This window comes from Hemitrygon akajei, chromosome 5 (genome assembly GCF_048418815.1).
Source record: "Hemitrygon akajei chromosome 5, sHemAka1.3, whole genome shotgun sequence".
NCBI lineage: Eukaryota > Metazoa > Chordata > Chondrichthyes > Myliobatiformes > Dasyatidae > Hemitrygon > Hemitrygon akajei.
Window position 1 is genome coordinate 142097097 of NC_133128.1, and position 15032 is coordinate 142112128.

General features: G+C 35.4%; 1 protein-coding gene across 11 annotated transcripts in view; it reads right to left on the reverse strand.

The window, feature by feature from the left end:
- The window catches only part of hdac4 (histone deacetylase 4), a 436407-nt gene that overhangs the window by 15808 nt on the left and 405567 nt on the right, over positions 1-15032 (reverse strand). For all 11 annotated transcript variants that reach the window (XM_073046732.1, XM_073046730.1, XM_073046731.1 and 8 more), the window contains 4 exons: positions 13712-13767; positions 13368-13455; positions 12255-12374; positions 11702-11799 (listed from right to left, as the gene is read on the reverse strand). In XM_073046732.1, the coding sequence (XP_072902833.1) occupies positions 11702-11799; positions 12255-12374; positions 13368-13455; positions 13712-13767 (362 nt within the window). The remainder of the gene's footprint in view (positions 1-11701; positions 11800-12254; positions 12375-13367; positions 13456-13711; positions 13768-15032) is intronic.

Below are 15032 nucleotides of genomic sequence, written 5' to 3' on the forward strand. Positions count from 1 at the left end.
AGACTCTCATTAAAAAAGTATTTTCATGGTACACTCAAGCTTTTGAAATGCTGCCTCAAGTTACACTGGATTAGTATTGAAGGTAATAGGTGATAGTGTATTTTTGTTCATAGGCTTCTAGAAAATAGACTTATGTTTTTAGATGCCATGAAGATGCAACAGGTAAACTTTTACCCTTCCTCATTAAACTGAAAATGTGGAACAATTCTGTGATTTGAATGTGAGAACATACTTTAATTGTTACCTCTACTAGGATCCCAAGCTAAGATGGATCAAGATTGGCTGTGATAGAGGTTTGTGGACCAAAGCAAAATGGTTTAATGTGTGTTAGCTGATGAATCTTACAGCACTAGACCAAGCAGGGAATGTATCAAATGGCACACATATGCTTTATTACCTTTACTGTCTGGGATAGGAGAAACAACACCTTAATCTGAAAACCCATCATAGTTGTGCAACTGATGCAGCTTCAGCAACAGGGGGTGAATCTAGATTCCACTGCTCTGTGTGTGTGTGTGTGTGGAATTTGCATGCTCTCCCTTTGAACACGAGCCTCCTCAGGTGGTATCGTTTCTTTTGAAATCTCAAAGATGTGCATTGATAGGTAACATAGCTATTGTAAATTGTCCCTAGTGGCAGGCGAATAAGTGTTAGGATTTTGTGGGAGTTGGAAAGAATAAAACAGGAGTGACCTAGTAGGCTGAAAGACCTCTTTGCATTCTCTATTGATTATATAACCTGAATCCTAGATTAAATATCATAGAAATAAGAGATAAATATCTTCAGAAGGCCACACACTGGTAATTATTATGCTGCATTGGTATGCCACATTAGACTCTTCAGTACACCAACTTTATATTAATCCACATGACACCTAATTCAATCCAACTCTTCTGTTTTCTTTACATTCAGTTAAAATTTGCCTACAATATGAAGCCAAAGTTACATAAACTACAAATAATACTGCAACCAGAACTGAAAGGTTTAATCAGTTGATCTTCCTTCTCCAATTCATCAGTATTTTGAATTAAATGCAAGCAAACTAAAAACTAGAAATTAAATCTTGACATCATCCCAAAACACAATAACATAATTGGAAAACAGTTATATTGAAGGACAATGGAAATAATTGAGACTATTTTCCATGATGTTGCAAGATTGACATTTTAAATTGCAGGAAGAAAATCTATACAGTTTCATGCATGACAACTACTTTATTTCAAATGAAGCCACTTAAAACACATGGAAATGAATCTTATACAACAATGTACTTTTCATTAGTCAAGAAAGGTTGCTGGCACACAAAACACACGATTCCAAACAAATTATGACTTCCATCAGGTTTATTTTCCAGTGGTATAGAACAGTTCTAATTCTACTGTAACAAAATGACATTTTGCTTTAGTAAAAACAGGTTTTGCATGTAACAAATGGGCATCTAGTTAATAGTATATAATTAAGTTTCTTCAATAAGTTCACATGAACGAAACTGATCTTCTCACCATATAACTGCTATGTGACTAAGTATATCTCTTCCTAAAATACATAGCAGATAACATAACGATGCAACTGGACGTAAGTGAGAAGAGATTATTCCATCTTCGAAAGTATAGAGTACAAGTGTTAGGAGCTTACTCCTGCAAAAATCTGTTGGGCACTACTGAGGTACCTGGATGAGTTTTCATTGAAGAATACAACAGAACTGAACACAAACTGATTCCATCTTTTAAATACTGAAATACAAGATTTCTACTGCATATATTAAAAACATTTTTTCAATAGGTTGTCTTCTATTGGGAGGTTGATGGAAGAAATGTCTATAATGAACTATGACATTAGTAAGATTGTACCTGGAGCACTGAGTGTAGTCCTAGTTGCCCAGCTGTTCATAGTAAGTTATTTATCTGAAAAGGGTGCTGCAAAGATTTACATGGACATTACCAGGATTGGAGGGCCTGAGTTATAAGGAGAGGATGGATAGACTAGGATGTATATTTCCCTGAAGTTTGTATAAGATTAAGACAGGGCATTGCTGAAATAAAAATCCCGAATAATTAAATAGCTAGTGCATGAACAGCTGTACAAGTTTTTGCTGAAGTATACTATGCACTCATATTGTTTTTATGATGTTACATGTGATACCATTATTACATGAAGGAAACTAGTGGAATATTGATCAGTACCGTACAGGAAAAGCTCTTCAGTTGGCCATTTCTGCTCCAACCATGAAGCAAATTTAATCCGACTTTTGAAAAGAATTTAAATTTTTGCTGCAACTCCCATTTGTACTTCTTAATATACATTTGGAAGAAAACATTTGTGAACTATTTGCAATTACATAGTTTTCTGCATTAATTACTCATAAAATGTGGTCTGATCTTCATCTGTCACAATAATTGACCTACACGATTTAAATATTCATTTACGATAATAAATGGGGATCTTATCTGAAGATTTTTACTGATGGCTCAGTGGACCCAGAGAGCAGTAAGGCAGGATTTGGGATGTACGTGCTCAGCTTGGAGTTGAGATTGGTCACCGGGTTTCAGATGGTGTTTCTGTCTTTGCAACAGAATTATTAGCAATCCTCTGAGTCTTATGGTGGATAGAAGACTCTCGACCATGCAAGGTTATCATCAGTTCGGATTCTGCTGCTGCCTTAGAGGCTATAAAAGGGAATAAATCAAAAGCGCGTCCTGACATAGTTATTGAGATTCTCTTAGTTTTGTTTAGAGTAGGGAAGATGGGTTGTGAAGTTAGATTTACATGGATACCTGGGCATGCTGCGGTGGAGGGAAATGAAATTGTGGATGGCATTGCAAGGTCTTCCTTACAGAGCGGGCAGGTAGGAATTAGAATACCCCTAGGCAGAGCAGAATTGAGAAGTAGGATAAAAAAAAAGGCATAGAGAAGAAATGGCAAGAGGATTGGAAAAATGAATTAAAGGGAAGGCATTTCTTTTCTAGTCACCCTCTAGTTAAAAAGGTCTCAGACTGTTACTCTTTAAATCATAGAGATATGGTGATATTAACAAGACTTAGGTTGGGGTATTGTGGGCTAAACTATTACTTAAAGATAATAGGAAACATCCAACTGGATTATGTGACTGTGGTAGTCCACAGACAGTTCAGCATGTTTTGCTGAGTTGTAATCGATATAAAATTGAAAGAAGAATATTGTTCAAGAGGCTGTCTGACTTAAATCTATTTTGTTTTTCTATTAAATCTTTGTTTGGCCACCAAGAGAACCACCATCTGATTGAAAAGTGTATTATTCTGTTTCATATTTGAGAATTTGAGTTTCTTGAAATTCTGTAATAATTGTACATCCTGCGGAGGGCAGTAATACACCTAGATGTGTCTAAACTGCCGGAAATAGAAGAAGACCTACACAATCTGCCCAATCTAATAACACACAAACAATTGTACTTCTTGTCAATACTGAATACACCATTTAAATTATCATTGTTTAGGTTCTAACAAGTATGTGAACCTCTGGGGTAATATCTTCTACAAAAGCTATTTAGAGTCAGGTGTTCCAATCAATGAGATAAGATTGGAGGTGTGGGTTGTAGAGGTGCCCTGCCCTATAAAAAAGGCACACAAAGTCAGGGTCCTGACAGAGCCTGCTTTTCTCAAGGAAGATCTGTTTATGTGCACCGTGCCTCGATCAACTTTCAGAGGACCTCAGAAGAATTGTAGAGATGCATGAAGCTGGAAAAGACTACAAAAGCATTTCTAAAGATCTGAGTGTTCATCAGATCTCAGTAAGAGAAATTGTCTACAAATGGAGGAAATTCAGAACTGTTGCTATTTTTCCTAGGAATGGGCATCCTGTAAAAAATCACACTAAGAGCACAACATGCAATGATGAAAGAGGTGAAAAAGAACCCAAGGGCAACATCAAAAGATCTGTAGAAATCTAGAACTTGATAAAGTCTCTGTTTATGTGTCCACTATCAGATAAACATTGAACAAGAATGGAGTTCATGGAAGGACACCACAAAGAAGACCACTGCTCTCCAAAATAAAACATTGCTAAGTGTCTCAGATTTGCAAAAGACCACCTGGATGTTCCACAACGCTTTCTGGGAAAAATGTTCTGTGGACAAATGAGACAGAAGTTGAACTTTATGGCAGAAATGCACATGGAAGAAAAGGGGCTCTGCACACCAACACCAAAACCTCATTCCAACTGTGAAGCACGATGGAAGGAGCATCATGGTTTGGACTGCTTTGCTGCCTCAGGGTCTGGACAGCTTGCAATCGTTGAGGGAACAATGCATTCAAAATTGTATCAAGGCATGCTGCAGGAGAATGTCAGGGTAGTGGTCTGTCACCTGAAGCTTAATAGAAGCTGGATTTGCAACAAGACAATAACCTAAAACACAAAAGTAAATCAACAACAGATTGGTTTAAAATAGAAGAAAATTTGTGTTTTGGAATGGCCAAGTCAGAGTCCAGACCTTAACCCACTTGAGATGCTGTGGCATGACCTGAAGAGGGTTGTTCATGCACGGTATCCCAGAAATATTGATGGACTGAAACAGTTTTGTATGGAGAATGGTTTAAAACTCCTCCTCACCGTTGTGCAAGTCTGATCAGCAACTACAGGAAACATTTGGTGGAGGTTATTGCTGCTATAGGAGGTTCTACCAGTTATTAAATACAAGGGTTCACAACTTTTTCTAGCTTAGACTGTGAATGATTAAACAATGCATTTAATAAAGACACGAAAAGTACAATTGTTTGTGTGTTATTTGTTTAGGCAGATTGTGTTTGTCTCTTATTGTGACTTAGATGATGATCTGACCACACTTTATGAGAAATTAATACAGAAAGCCAGATAATTACAAAATATTCACAAATGTTTTCTTACAACCATACTGATCAAATAGATTTTCACTAAATATAAGATTTTTTGAAAGAGATACTGTCCTCATTGTGTTTTTATTGTTGTAAGAAAGGGATAGCAAATACTATGCTTCGTTCATGATATGAAAGGTGGTTGTTTTATTTGAATGACGTGGACAATACTGCTGTGTGTTTACAGAGGAGAAAGGTTGCTTATGTTCTTCTGAAACACAGGGAATAAACAGACGATAGGGAGAAGACAACAGTGAACACATTAATTAGATGACTCTTGGCACATCAGTATGTCAGGAGCTACTTGGTTAAACTCGCTTCTTGATGAAACTTTAGGCAGATACTGGGAAAAGTCTGTCTTGAAGAAATTAAAGGGATATAGGTAGTTCAATGGACAAAGGGAGAATTCAAGGATGATAAAAATTTACCTCAAATGACCCAGAAGAATAATAAAGCAGCCACACAAAATGATTAAGCCAATTTAGGCCAGGCAATTTGAGGTGAGCAAAGATCAAATGGAATTCATTTATTTATTTAGCCTTACTGCACAGAGTAGGCCCTTCTGGCCTTTCAAGCTCCAGCAACCCCTGACAAACCTGATTAACCACAACCTAATCACGGGACCAACTTGCAATGACTAATTAACCTACCCAGTACATCTTTGACTGTGGGAAGAAACTGGACCAAAGCCATGTATTCCACAGGGAGAACATACAGACACTCCTTATAGAAGGTCACCGGAATTGAACTCTGAACACCAGAACTTCCAAAGCTGTAACAGCATTGTGCTAATTGCTATGCTACCGTGGTGCCCACATGTTGCAATTAAAGGACATTAGAATGACATTGGTAACTGGTTTGATTCTTTATGTTAAAAATATAAAAATAAAATATTTTAAGAACTGCATAAGCTTACACGTACAATTAATCTTACCTTAAAACAATCAAGTAAATCTAGCACATGCTGCAAATTCTATTCCTGCTGGGGTGGGGTTTCAGAACAAAGCTGAAGGTATAAGTAGTTCCAGTGGTAAATCAGCAATTTTCACTGATGAAAGATACATTTGAATAGGCCAATACCATTGTGGCTTAATTAAATCATCTCAATGTTGCAGTCTATAATGATGATCATTTTAAAAGAAAGATAGCAGAGAAAAATGTCTCCTCCAATTTAATACTGAATTTATCGCTAAATGTAATTATTGCTTGTTCAGTCCTCCAACACCAGTAGCTGTAGCTGTCAGAGAAGGGGCAAAGTTCAGAATCAAGTTTGTTCAGAAAAGGAATCTACGTTATATGAAGGGTCTTGATGAAGGGCCCCAGCCTGAAATGTTGACTCTTCATTTCCATCCATTGATGCTGCTTGACCTGCTGAGTTCCTCCAGCATTTTGTTGGCATTATCTGAGTCATATACAACTCTGTGATAGTAATTGTGGTCATAAATATACTATCTACTGGGGTTAGGTGGCATATAGATATTTAACTATATAAAATTGTGTGGTGAAAAGAGAAAATAGTTAAAACATAAGGTGAGACATTACATTTCCAGTAGCAAATTAGACACAGCACAAGGAGAGATATGTAGCAGGTCTCATCATTACTTCTTGAGAAAAAACATGTACTGGGATAGGGTGGAGATTGATGATAGACCAGCACAAATATCTAGATGATTGTATTGGTAACATCAGTAAGTGTTATTTATTAGCATAAGGCATTCAATATCAACATCTTGCACTTTCCACAAGTGTATTCCAGTATGGAACCTGGAAAAAGTGGTTCTCTGCATCAAAAAATCTGGTATAAAAGGAACAGTTAGACTTCCTAGCCGGTGTTATCTGATTTTGAACCACATAATAATCACAATGTCCAGCATACATGTGCCTAAAATGAAGATGAAGCCTTTGCAACTATCTGGGCTTGCACCTGGGTTTTGCAGCATAATAACAGCTAGCTTCATCCAATTTGATTCTTTCCGTGAATTACGAAATGGTTTAAGAGTATTGGATATTGCTGAAGTTCTGGAACTAGGCAGCAAACTAGTTGAATATGAACACTTCTGTTTCAGTAGAATTATGACACTTCCACCTACACCACAATGTAGAAAAGTGATCACACATTTTCCTCTCAAGGTGCTGGGAGCTGTTGTTGCCTGTATTACCAGGAAGCACTTACCAATAACCTGTTCATCAATGCTCAGTTCGGGTTTTGCCAGCACCACATGGCTCTGAGTCTATATAAATGTGGAGCATGGAGCAGAATTGCAGGAGGTGAAAGTGGCTGACATCAAAAAGTGATACTTGAATGTGGCATAATAGTGTTAAGAAAATCTACTCATTAAATTCTCAAAAAATGAAGCAGTTGAAGTCAGTATACATTAATACACAGACAGGATTCAGGCACTGCAAATATGAGGTTAGTAACATTCACCCACGTGACAGGCAATTAGTATCTCCAATACAGGAAATCTAATTACCAATGTCAAGAGACCACCATCCAGATCCTGGGGCTTACCACAGCTACAATGAGTATTGTTTGCCAACCTTACCACCAGGGTAGTCAAAGATGGCAGGAACATGAGAATAACCTCAACCCTTTTTCCAAGTCACACACCATCTTGACTTGTTCCCTCATCTTTGCTGTAAATTAAGTTAACTAAATTGTGGATCTCTAGTGGAAGAACCCTCACCAGATGAAGTGCAGTGGTTTAGGGTGGCAGTTCATCACTACTCTCTCGAACAATTAGTTAGTCAGCAACACCCACATTGTATGTGAAAATATATATAACTTTACTCTTTTACACTCTGCTCCAAAGTACATAAGGAATCAATGTATACGCTTGAATAATGTAACATCTTCTATAATCAAAATAATTACCAAGCATGTGTCCGTAGAAGAGGCAAATAAACATTATGGATTAATTATTTATAAGATTAGGTTCATTACATAAGTTAATTTAAAAAATTCTCCCTTTATATGTCCTTTTGCCTTGAAATGCTTTACAATATTTGATTGGGTCATCATTGTTGCAGTCGATTACGTATTGGTCCATCTGTTGATTGCATTGAAGTATTATTAACAATGCTGCCCATCAAGCAGAAATTATGACATCATATGGAATTTTCAACCCCTTGATATTTTATCCCCAGTACTTTTTCTATGAAAGAAATTATGGGACTTTTGTATAAGGTTTTACCACTGCACTAGTTAAATGCACATCAATTTGAAAACTGAGTTTACAATGCCTACCATATGATACACCAGACATCATTGCATTGAAAACTACTTTTTTGATACAGAGAAATAGGTATTTTAACATTAGCAAAGCCACTGACTTAAGTAAGATGGACAAGCATTTAACTGGGTTATATAAAATAAAATGGGAAGTAAGATATTGGTTGTATCAAATGCTAACTCCAGTACCAAACATATACAAAATAACTTTGGTAAAAGACAAAAGAAATGAAGGAAACTTTGTCATGTTGCCAAGTCCAGTTTTCACAAGCACTGTTTTTCCATTTTGAATTTCACCTAGCCTTGCCTTTTGGTTAATTAAATTTTTCTTCAAATCAATTTAAGATTTCCCTAATATCATATGATCTCCTTACAGAAGTTGTATTGCAATCACCTCCCATCTTTTTCCTTTTGCAGTGATCGAACTGCTAACATTTAACATCAAACTATAACAACATTTATTTCAGTTTCTCTTAAATTTTGCCCTTACATGCTGGTGCACTACACACTTTCAAATAAAAATATTTAGACATCTAAGTTAAAAGGTAATTATTTTCTAATACCTCTAAACTGAATGCATCTTACTTCTTTATTTATGACAGCATAGCCACATTGGTAAAATCAGAAAAATCTGAAGTCTTAATGGCTTGATGTCATTTTTTTTAGCATGTTATTAATTGCTAATGTAATTTCAACATTTATCCACGAAGATTCTGTTTTAATTGCTGTTTACTAATAAATTAGGATTTCGTCAGTTTTTGCTTTTCTTCTACAAGGTTTTGGTTCAGGAGTACAAACTGAATAAAAGTGTATTTGTTGGTGTATATCAGATTAAATTTTCCTTTTTTCCTGATTCATTTGTTCATAACCTAAATGCTTTCTCTCAGTACCCTTCAAGGGTTAAACCACGTATCTATAACCACCATCGAGCGTAAAGTACTTCTGATTCCTCAAACTTCAAAGTCCTTGCATTTGGCATTTCCAAGAGCTGGTTTGAATTAAGTTCAATTCTACACTCTACTTCCAAGTTCATGGTGAAACAGAGTGCCTTCTGGATTTCATTATGTCCAATTATCTTATCTTTTTTCATCTTAGGCTTGATCCCCAGCAAATGCAACGTGGCATTCTATGGGTCCAAATAACAAGGTGCTGCCTTGAAGGCATCTATTGTCTCAGGGGACCTGCATAATGCTGAATATATGACCTGCTGCAATTTCTTCCTAAGCTCATGCATGCTATAAATTCTACACTTCAAAGCTTTATTTCACTAGAATCGCCGAAACAACTAGGAGAAAAAATAGCTAAAATATGTTAACTTCCAATCTTCAAAATACATGGCGTCACCCTAGAAACTTGGCAACAGATTAAGTACCCTATCAGAATGCCTTTTAGTCTATAGAAGTTGTAAAAGGCTAGAAAAGTCTTCTATTCTTACCTCTGCACATTCTGCAAACTTATCTATAGGATTTCAAAGCATATGTTTGCAAATAAAATTTATAGACTGAAGAAAAGAGTATTTTCTAAAAAATTCGGCTAATTAAATAAATTTAAAATTGTGTACTAAGGTAAAGAATCTCCAGTTACACTTACCTATGTGATCTGTGTTCTCATTAGCCCATTTATATTAAAATGAACATGCAGTTTTATTGCAGGGAAAGTAACCTGAATCCTACTGACAAGACTGATACAAAAGGCATCATAAAAAGCATCAGCACTTCAGGTAAATGCGTGGAGGTCAGTAGGAGCTGACAATTCTCATTGTTAGGTGTATATTTGGATATTGATGAGGAGAGGGCTTGGCTTGGAGGTTATTTTCCTGCAACTTGAAAAGGCCATAACATTCATTGTGAAAGGTTCTTTCATATAATTAATGGCTTTCTGGGTTAGTTATTGGAAGTTGTCTATGGAACCATATCTAACACTTTAAAGGAAAGATGAATATTTTTAAACACAAGGGAAGACTGAAGAGGAAAAGTTTTGTTTTCAAGAATTCAAATTTTTACCTTCTTATAAAACTGCAAATTTTATTTAACCCATTGTAATTTTCATTGCAAGATAATTAAAATACCTAAACACTCCCAATAAACAAGTGCATATTAAGTGTTGTTTCTCAAAACACTAGTAGAGGTTGATCCCACTGCTCAAAACTGCAGCTCCTCACTTTCAGCTTGGAACATTCATCCACACAACGTTAAGAAACATGCAAATGCTCCTTTAAACAAACTGTACCCACAAACCAGTAATACCTTTTTTAATTGCCACAAGGTACCTCAATGCCCACTTTAGTAGTACAAGTAAAACATTAAATTTCAAAACCTGCAAATTGACTGGATTATAACATTTCAGTTACCATATGACACAGATGTATTTTTAGTTCACACTTGTATGTGTTTATACCTAACATTAGATCTATAATACATATCTAATTCATTTTATTGATTATTCTCTTTTAAATCCAGAGGTGGCAATTAGAAATGTACAGCTATTCCTTGGGTATTCCTTTGAAAGAGTAAAAGTACTTTGCAACTCAATAAAATTTTTGTGTTGTTACATCCATTATTATTTTACTGAAGCTATGGAAGGTACCTTCAGCATTATAGTCAGAGTTAAAGTGGTGTATCAACAATACAGGTTTGTTTTTACAGGGAGGATCTAATTGACACTCTGATTCACTTAGAATGGTCACTCTAAAAATTGGAAGTCCTGAGAGGTTCAAGCCACTGACAGTCTGACTGTGCTTTGTAGTCAGTGAAATCGCAGTTTCCCTTCAGTTTCTCTGCAGTTGCACTTAGAAATACACCCACTGAACCTGTATAACTCAGCAGCATCATTTACTTGAATGGAGAGGAACAGTCCAAGTATGATAGTTTGGTTTCAAACACTTTTTATTTTTGTACTAACTGACTCAATGCATATGTTTAAAATTATTTTAGTCCCTAATGCTTATAATTGGTTCATAATTTTATAAAAGTAATGTTTAATGTTTTAAAGCAATTACAATTTTTATAAAATAATAAGATTAACTTTAAATGGTTTTTGCATATTTTTCAATGTTTGTGAGCACAAGAGACTTTCAGAACCAGTCTTTTAAAATTGTATTTCTCTGTAAGCCTGGGGGAATGACTTAGCTGGCTGTCAAAGCAGTTTTGAGACTGGGTTTCCAGTTGCTGAGGGAAAGCCCTATGTTTCACAGGACCTTGCTGATCATGAAGAGGCTCTAGGGAACCAGTGTCTTTGCAGGTGCTTATCCAGCCCAACTTGGCTTCTGGTATACATCTGCTGTGAATAATTCAGAATTTGAATACAACCTTCTTCAACAAAGCGCAAAGATAAAACTGGTAACTGGTAGACACCTCTGAATCCTTTGTAAAGCTATATCTGCTTTTGATCCAGGAAGGCAAAGATTAAACTCTAAAGGAACCATTAATGCGAAAATTGGAGATGGAAATTTAAGTAAGTCTATATCACTCTAGTATTGTTGTAACCAAAAGAAACAGAGCTCTTAATCCTTTTTATTTGAGTATAAGAAATAAAAGGAATAGGATCAATTAAAGATAGAATATACTGACAATGTTTAATGTTACTGAATATTTTTAGGTCTTACCTAAATGCAGCCAAATACTCAGCATCACCCATTGGTGGATCCAAACCACCGGTCCAAGCCATATTAAGATTAAATCCCACACCTGCGCCAGTTCCAATCTGAAGGGCAAAATGAAAAAGACAAGTAGCTTCTTAATCTGAAACACAAAATCTCAATTTTAAATTACATTATTAAACTTTTTTATTGCTATGTAGTTCATAACTTATATTACTGTCATTCTTCTAGTAATACATAATCCTATGCAATAATTCATTCACTACTTGATTTAAAAATAATAATATGCTTTAAAAGGCTCAAATACACATATTTTTAATAAACATCACCATTTTATAAAACTGGTTCTATATTTGGGGAAATAGTGATTTTTAAATTTGAATAATTTAAAAATATATCAGAACGTGATGTATTTTTGCTGTTATTTCTTTATGAAGCATTTTAATTTCCTGATAACTATAAGCCAACATGAGTAACTTATAGATTATACTGTCTGTTCACTATTTAACATACAAGATGAGACATTCTTTGATCATAAGCTGTTAACTAATTTACTTGCCTCATCTGGGGCCCCACTGCCTGGGAAGAAGTTGCCATCATCGTAGCGATGCAGTGAAATGTACAACACATTGGGATCGTTGTAGAAAGCCTGCTGGGTGCCATTACCATGATGTACATCCTATTGCCAAATATCACATAGCAAATTGAATAGTTAAGCAGGTGAACTAGAAGATTAGACTGGTCTTTAACACAAGATCAGATTTTGGCTTATGAACGGTTTTATGCTGTTTCAACTTCATTTGTCTTTGATTGTTTTAAAAGGAGTACAAATAAAAAGATACTTTAAAAGGCACTCCACATTTCTTATTTTCGCCAATTGTTTACACTGTTGGTAACTTCTGTGCTGATGATTTGTTTCCCATGATTCTAATATGGCTTTCCAAACAAAACATTCTTCCCTCTGTCTTAAGTTCATTCACTGGCAGCCTGGGTAAAAATGAGCAGATTCTACATGTGGACAAATTAAAACACCATGGGTTTGCAACTGTAAGTATAATTAATCTAATTCAAACTTTATCTATCCCAATAATTGACCCATTTCTTTTAAATAGTAAGATCAAATAAATCAAAATACATTTTTACAGAAATAATCATTTGATGGTTGTGCATCTTTCCACTCCCTTGCTCTTATCTGTGACTGCTTTAACTTCTTTAACCAGGCGGTAAGTACAATCCCTCTGTAACTACCATAATTTGATTGGCTACCAAAGCACAGAGAAGAATTTAGGCCCTAACATTCAAACACCTTCATTCTCCTCTGTTATTTCCTTCTTTAGTTTTTTGCTTCCTTGAAGTGTTACATTGAATGACACAGACACGAGTTACAATTTATTTGCTTGAATTTTCCCATGCTTAATTAGATTATCAACTATAACATATTCTAACTCAAACAAAAATTAATACGCTACACAATAAATAGTGATTTATATATTAAAATCAATATCCTAAAGGTAGTTCATCACTGAGATGAGAAGTTGAACAAGACTAAGTTGTGAGATCCTAAAAACAAGTGTATGGTCCAACAGTGTTTAAAAAGAAAAGCAGGGCTGGGAAGCTGAATATTAAAAACATACCCCTTAATTCGAGCCTCATTTTAGTGTATTTCACTCACCCAGTCCACTATAAGAATCTTACTGATGTTCAACCGCTGTTGTAGGAGTTTAGTAGCAATAGCCACAGAATTGAAGTAGCAGAATCCCCTAGAGGTACAAAAATTGGGGAAGAGGAGATAAAAAAGAGGGAAATGGTTAATAGCGCTGTTCCTAATTCTGATCATCTGCATTCCTACACTAATTTATCATCAGAGGAAAAAGCACAGTAGGGACAAATTTTCACTGTTTTTTGTTCTGAACCTCATATGTTGCCAATTACACATAAACTCCTCTAGAAAGGCAGGTGACTGTTTTATAAATACTAAGAGTTGTGTTTTACTTGAAGAGGAAAATAATTACTTACATTGGTGTACTCTCCTCGGCATGGTGACCAGGAGGCCTCACAATCGCAAATCCATTCTGCAAAATACCATGATTTGTATAACTTCATATATGGTGCAATTCATATTGATGCACAGTTTCAATAACTTCATTCAAATTGCCATTACAATTCCACAGCTTATCAAATAATTTATTTGAGAACAGATGCTGCAATTAAGGCAATGGACAGTTTAGCTGTAAATTAGATGTTTACAGTTTTTGAAACCAGTTTCTGCTGATTTAGCTGACTTTAAATGGAAGAACATTAGGGCTATATGTTTGATTGGCACTTTCAGCTTAAAGAATAGAAACAGTCAGATATCCTTTTCCAACTGTTATCCAGTGACTTCTGCTGAAAGCAGACAAGTGCTTACATTAGCAATGGGTAATACTGGATTGGGCTGTCCATGCTATCATGCCTTATGCTGTGCAAACAGCCAGCCAATACAGAAATAAGACTTTTGGGCAACGGAGAGTCACTGACATTCAAGTTACCTGAAAATCTCAAAATATTCAAGAAATAATAGAAAAAGATAAAAAATAAAACCTATCAAACACTCTCAAAGATAACTTACTTTGCTAGCCACATATCTAAAAAGTACCAATGAGTTTATGTAAAGGAAAGTCTGAACTACCATTGCGTCTCAAAGGAGAACTTAATTTATTAATTTGTTTGTGAGATTATATTTAGAGGTAAAAGTTGACAGAAAAACCATTTGTACAAATATTACAGAATAAAATCTAAGCAAGGTATTTCAAAATCACTCAGATGCAGTTCTGCAATAGTTTACCATCTGGAGTATAAATCTAAAGATCTGCAGTACTAACCTGGAGTGCAAATCTAAATCTTAGCCATTTGAAAATGTGAATTTAATTAAAAATTAGTCTAAATGAAAGTGAACATAAATATTTCTTGGGAGTACATTGTTTTTTTTTCCCTGCAATGCTTATGTAGTCCTCCTGGTTGGAAAAGAGCTTGGATAACTTTCTCTCTGGCGAATGAGACAACATTTATCATAAATTTAAAGTCATTGAGTAAAGAACTAGTGAGATAAGTCATCTTTCATTTATAGGACAATAAAATGATGGAAGCTGCAATTCATTTGCTTATTCAAAGGGTTAGCAAAGGCTTAACAATCTCTTTATTTGCTGTATGTTTCTTAAATGTTCCATCTGAAATGACACTTTCAAAGACATGTAATAGACTGTAACTTATTTAAAAGGTCCTATGGACAAGAAAACTGTCATGTAATTGAAAGCTAATACATTCATTTCTGTGAGCCAAGATGGAAATGGAACTGTGA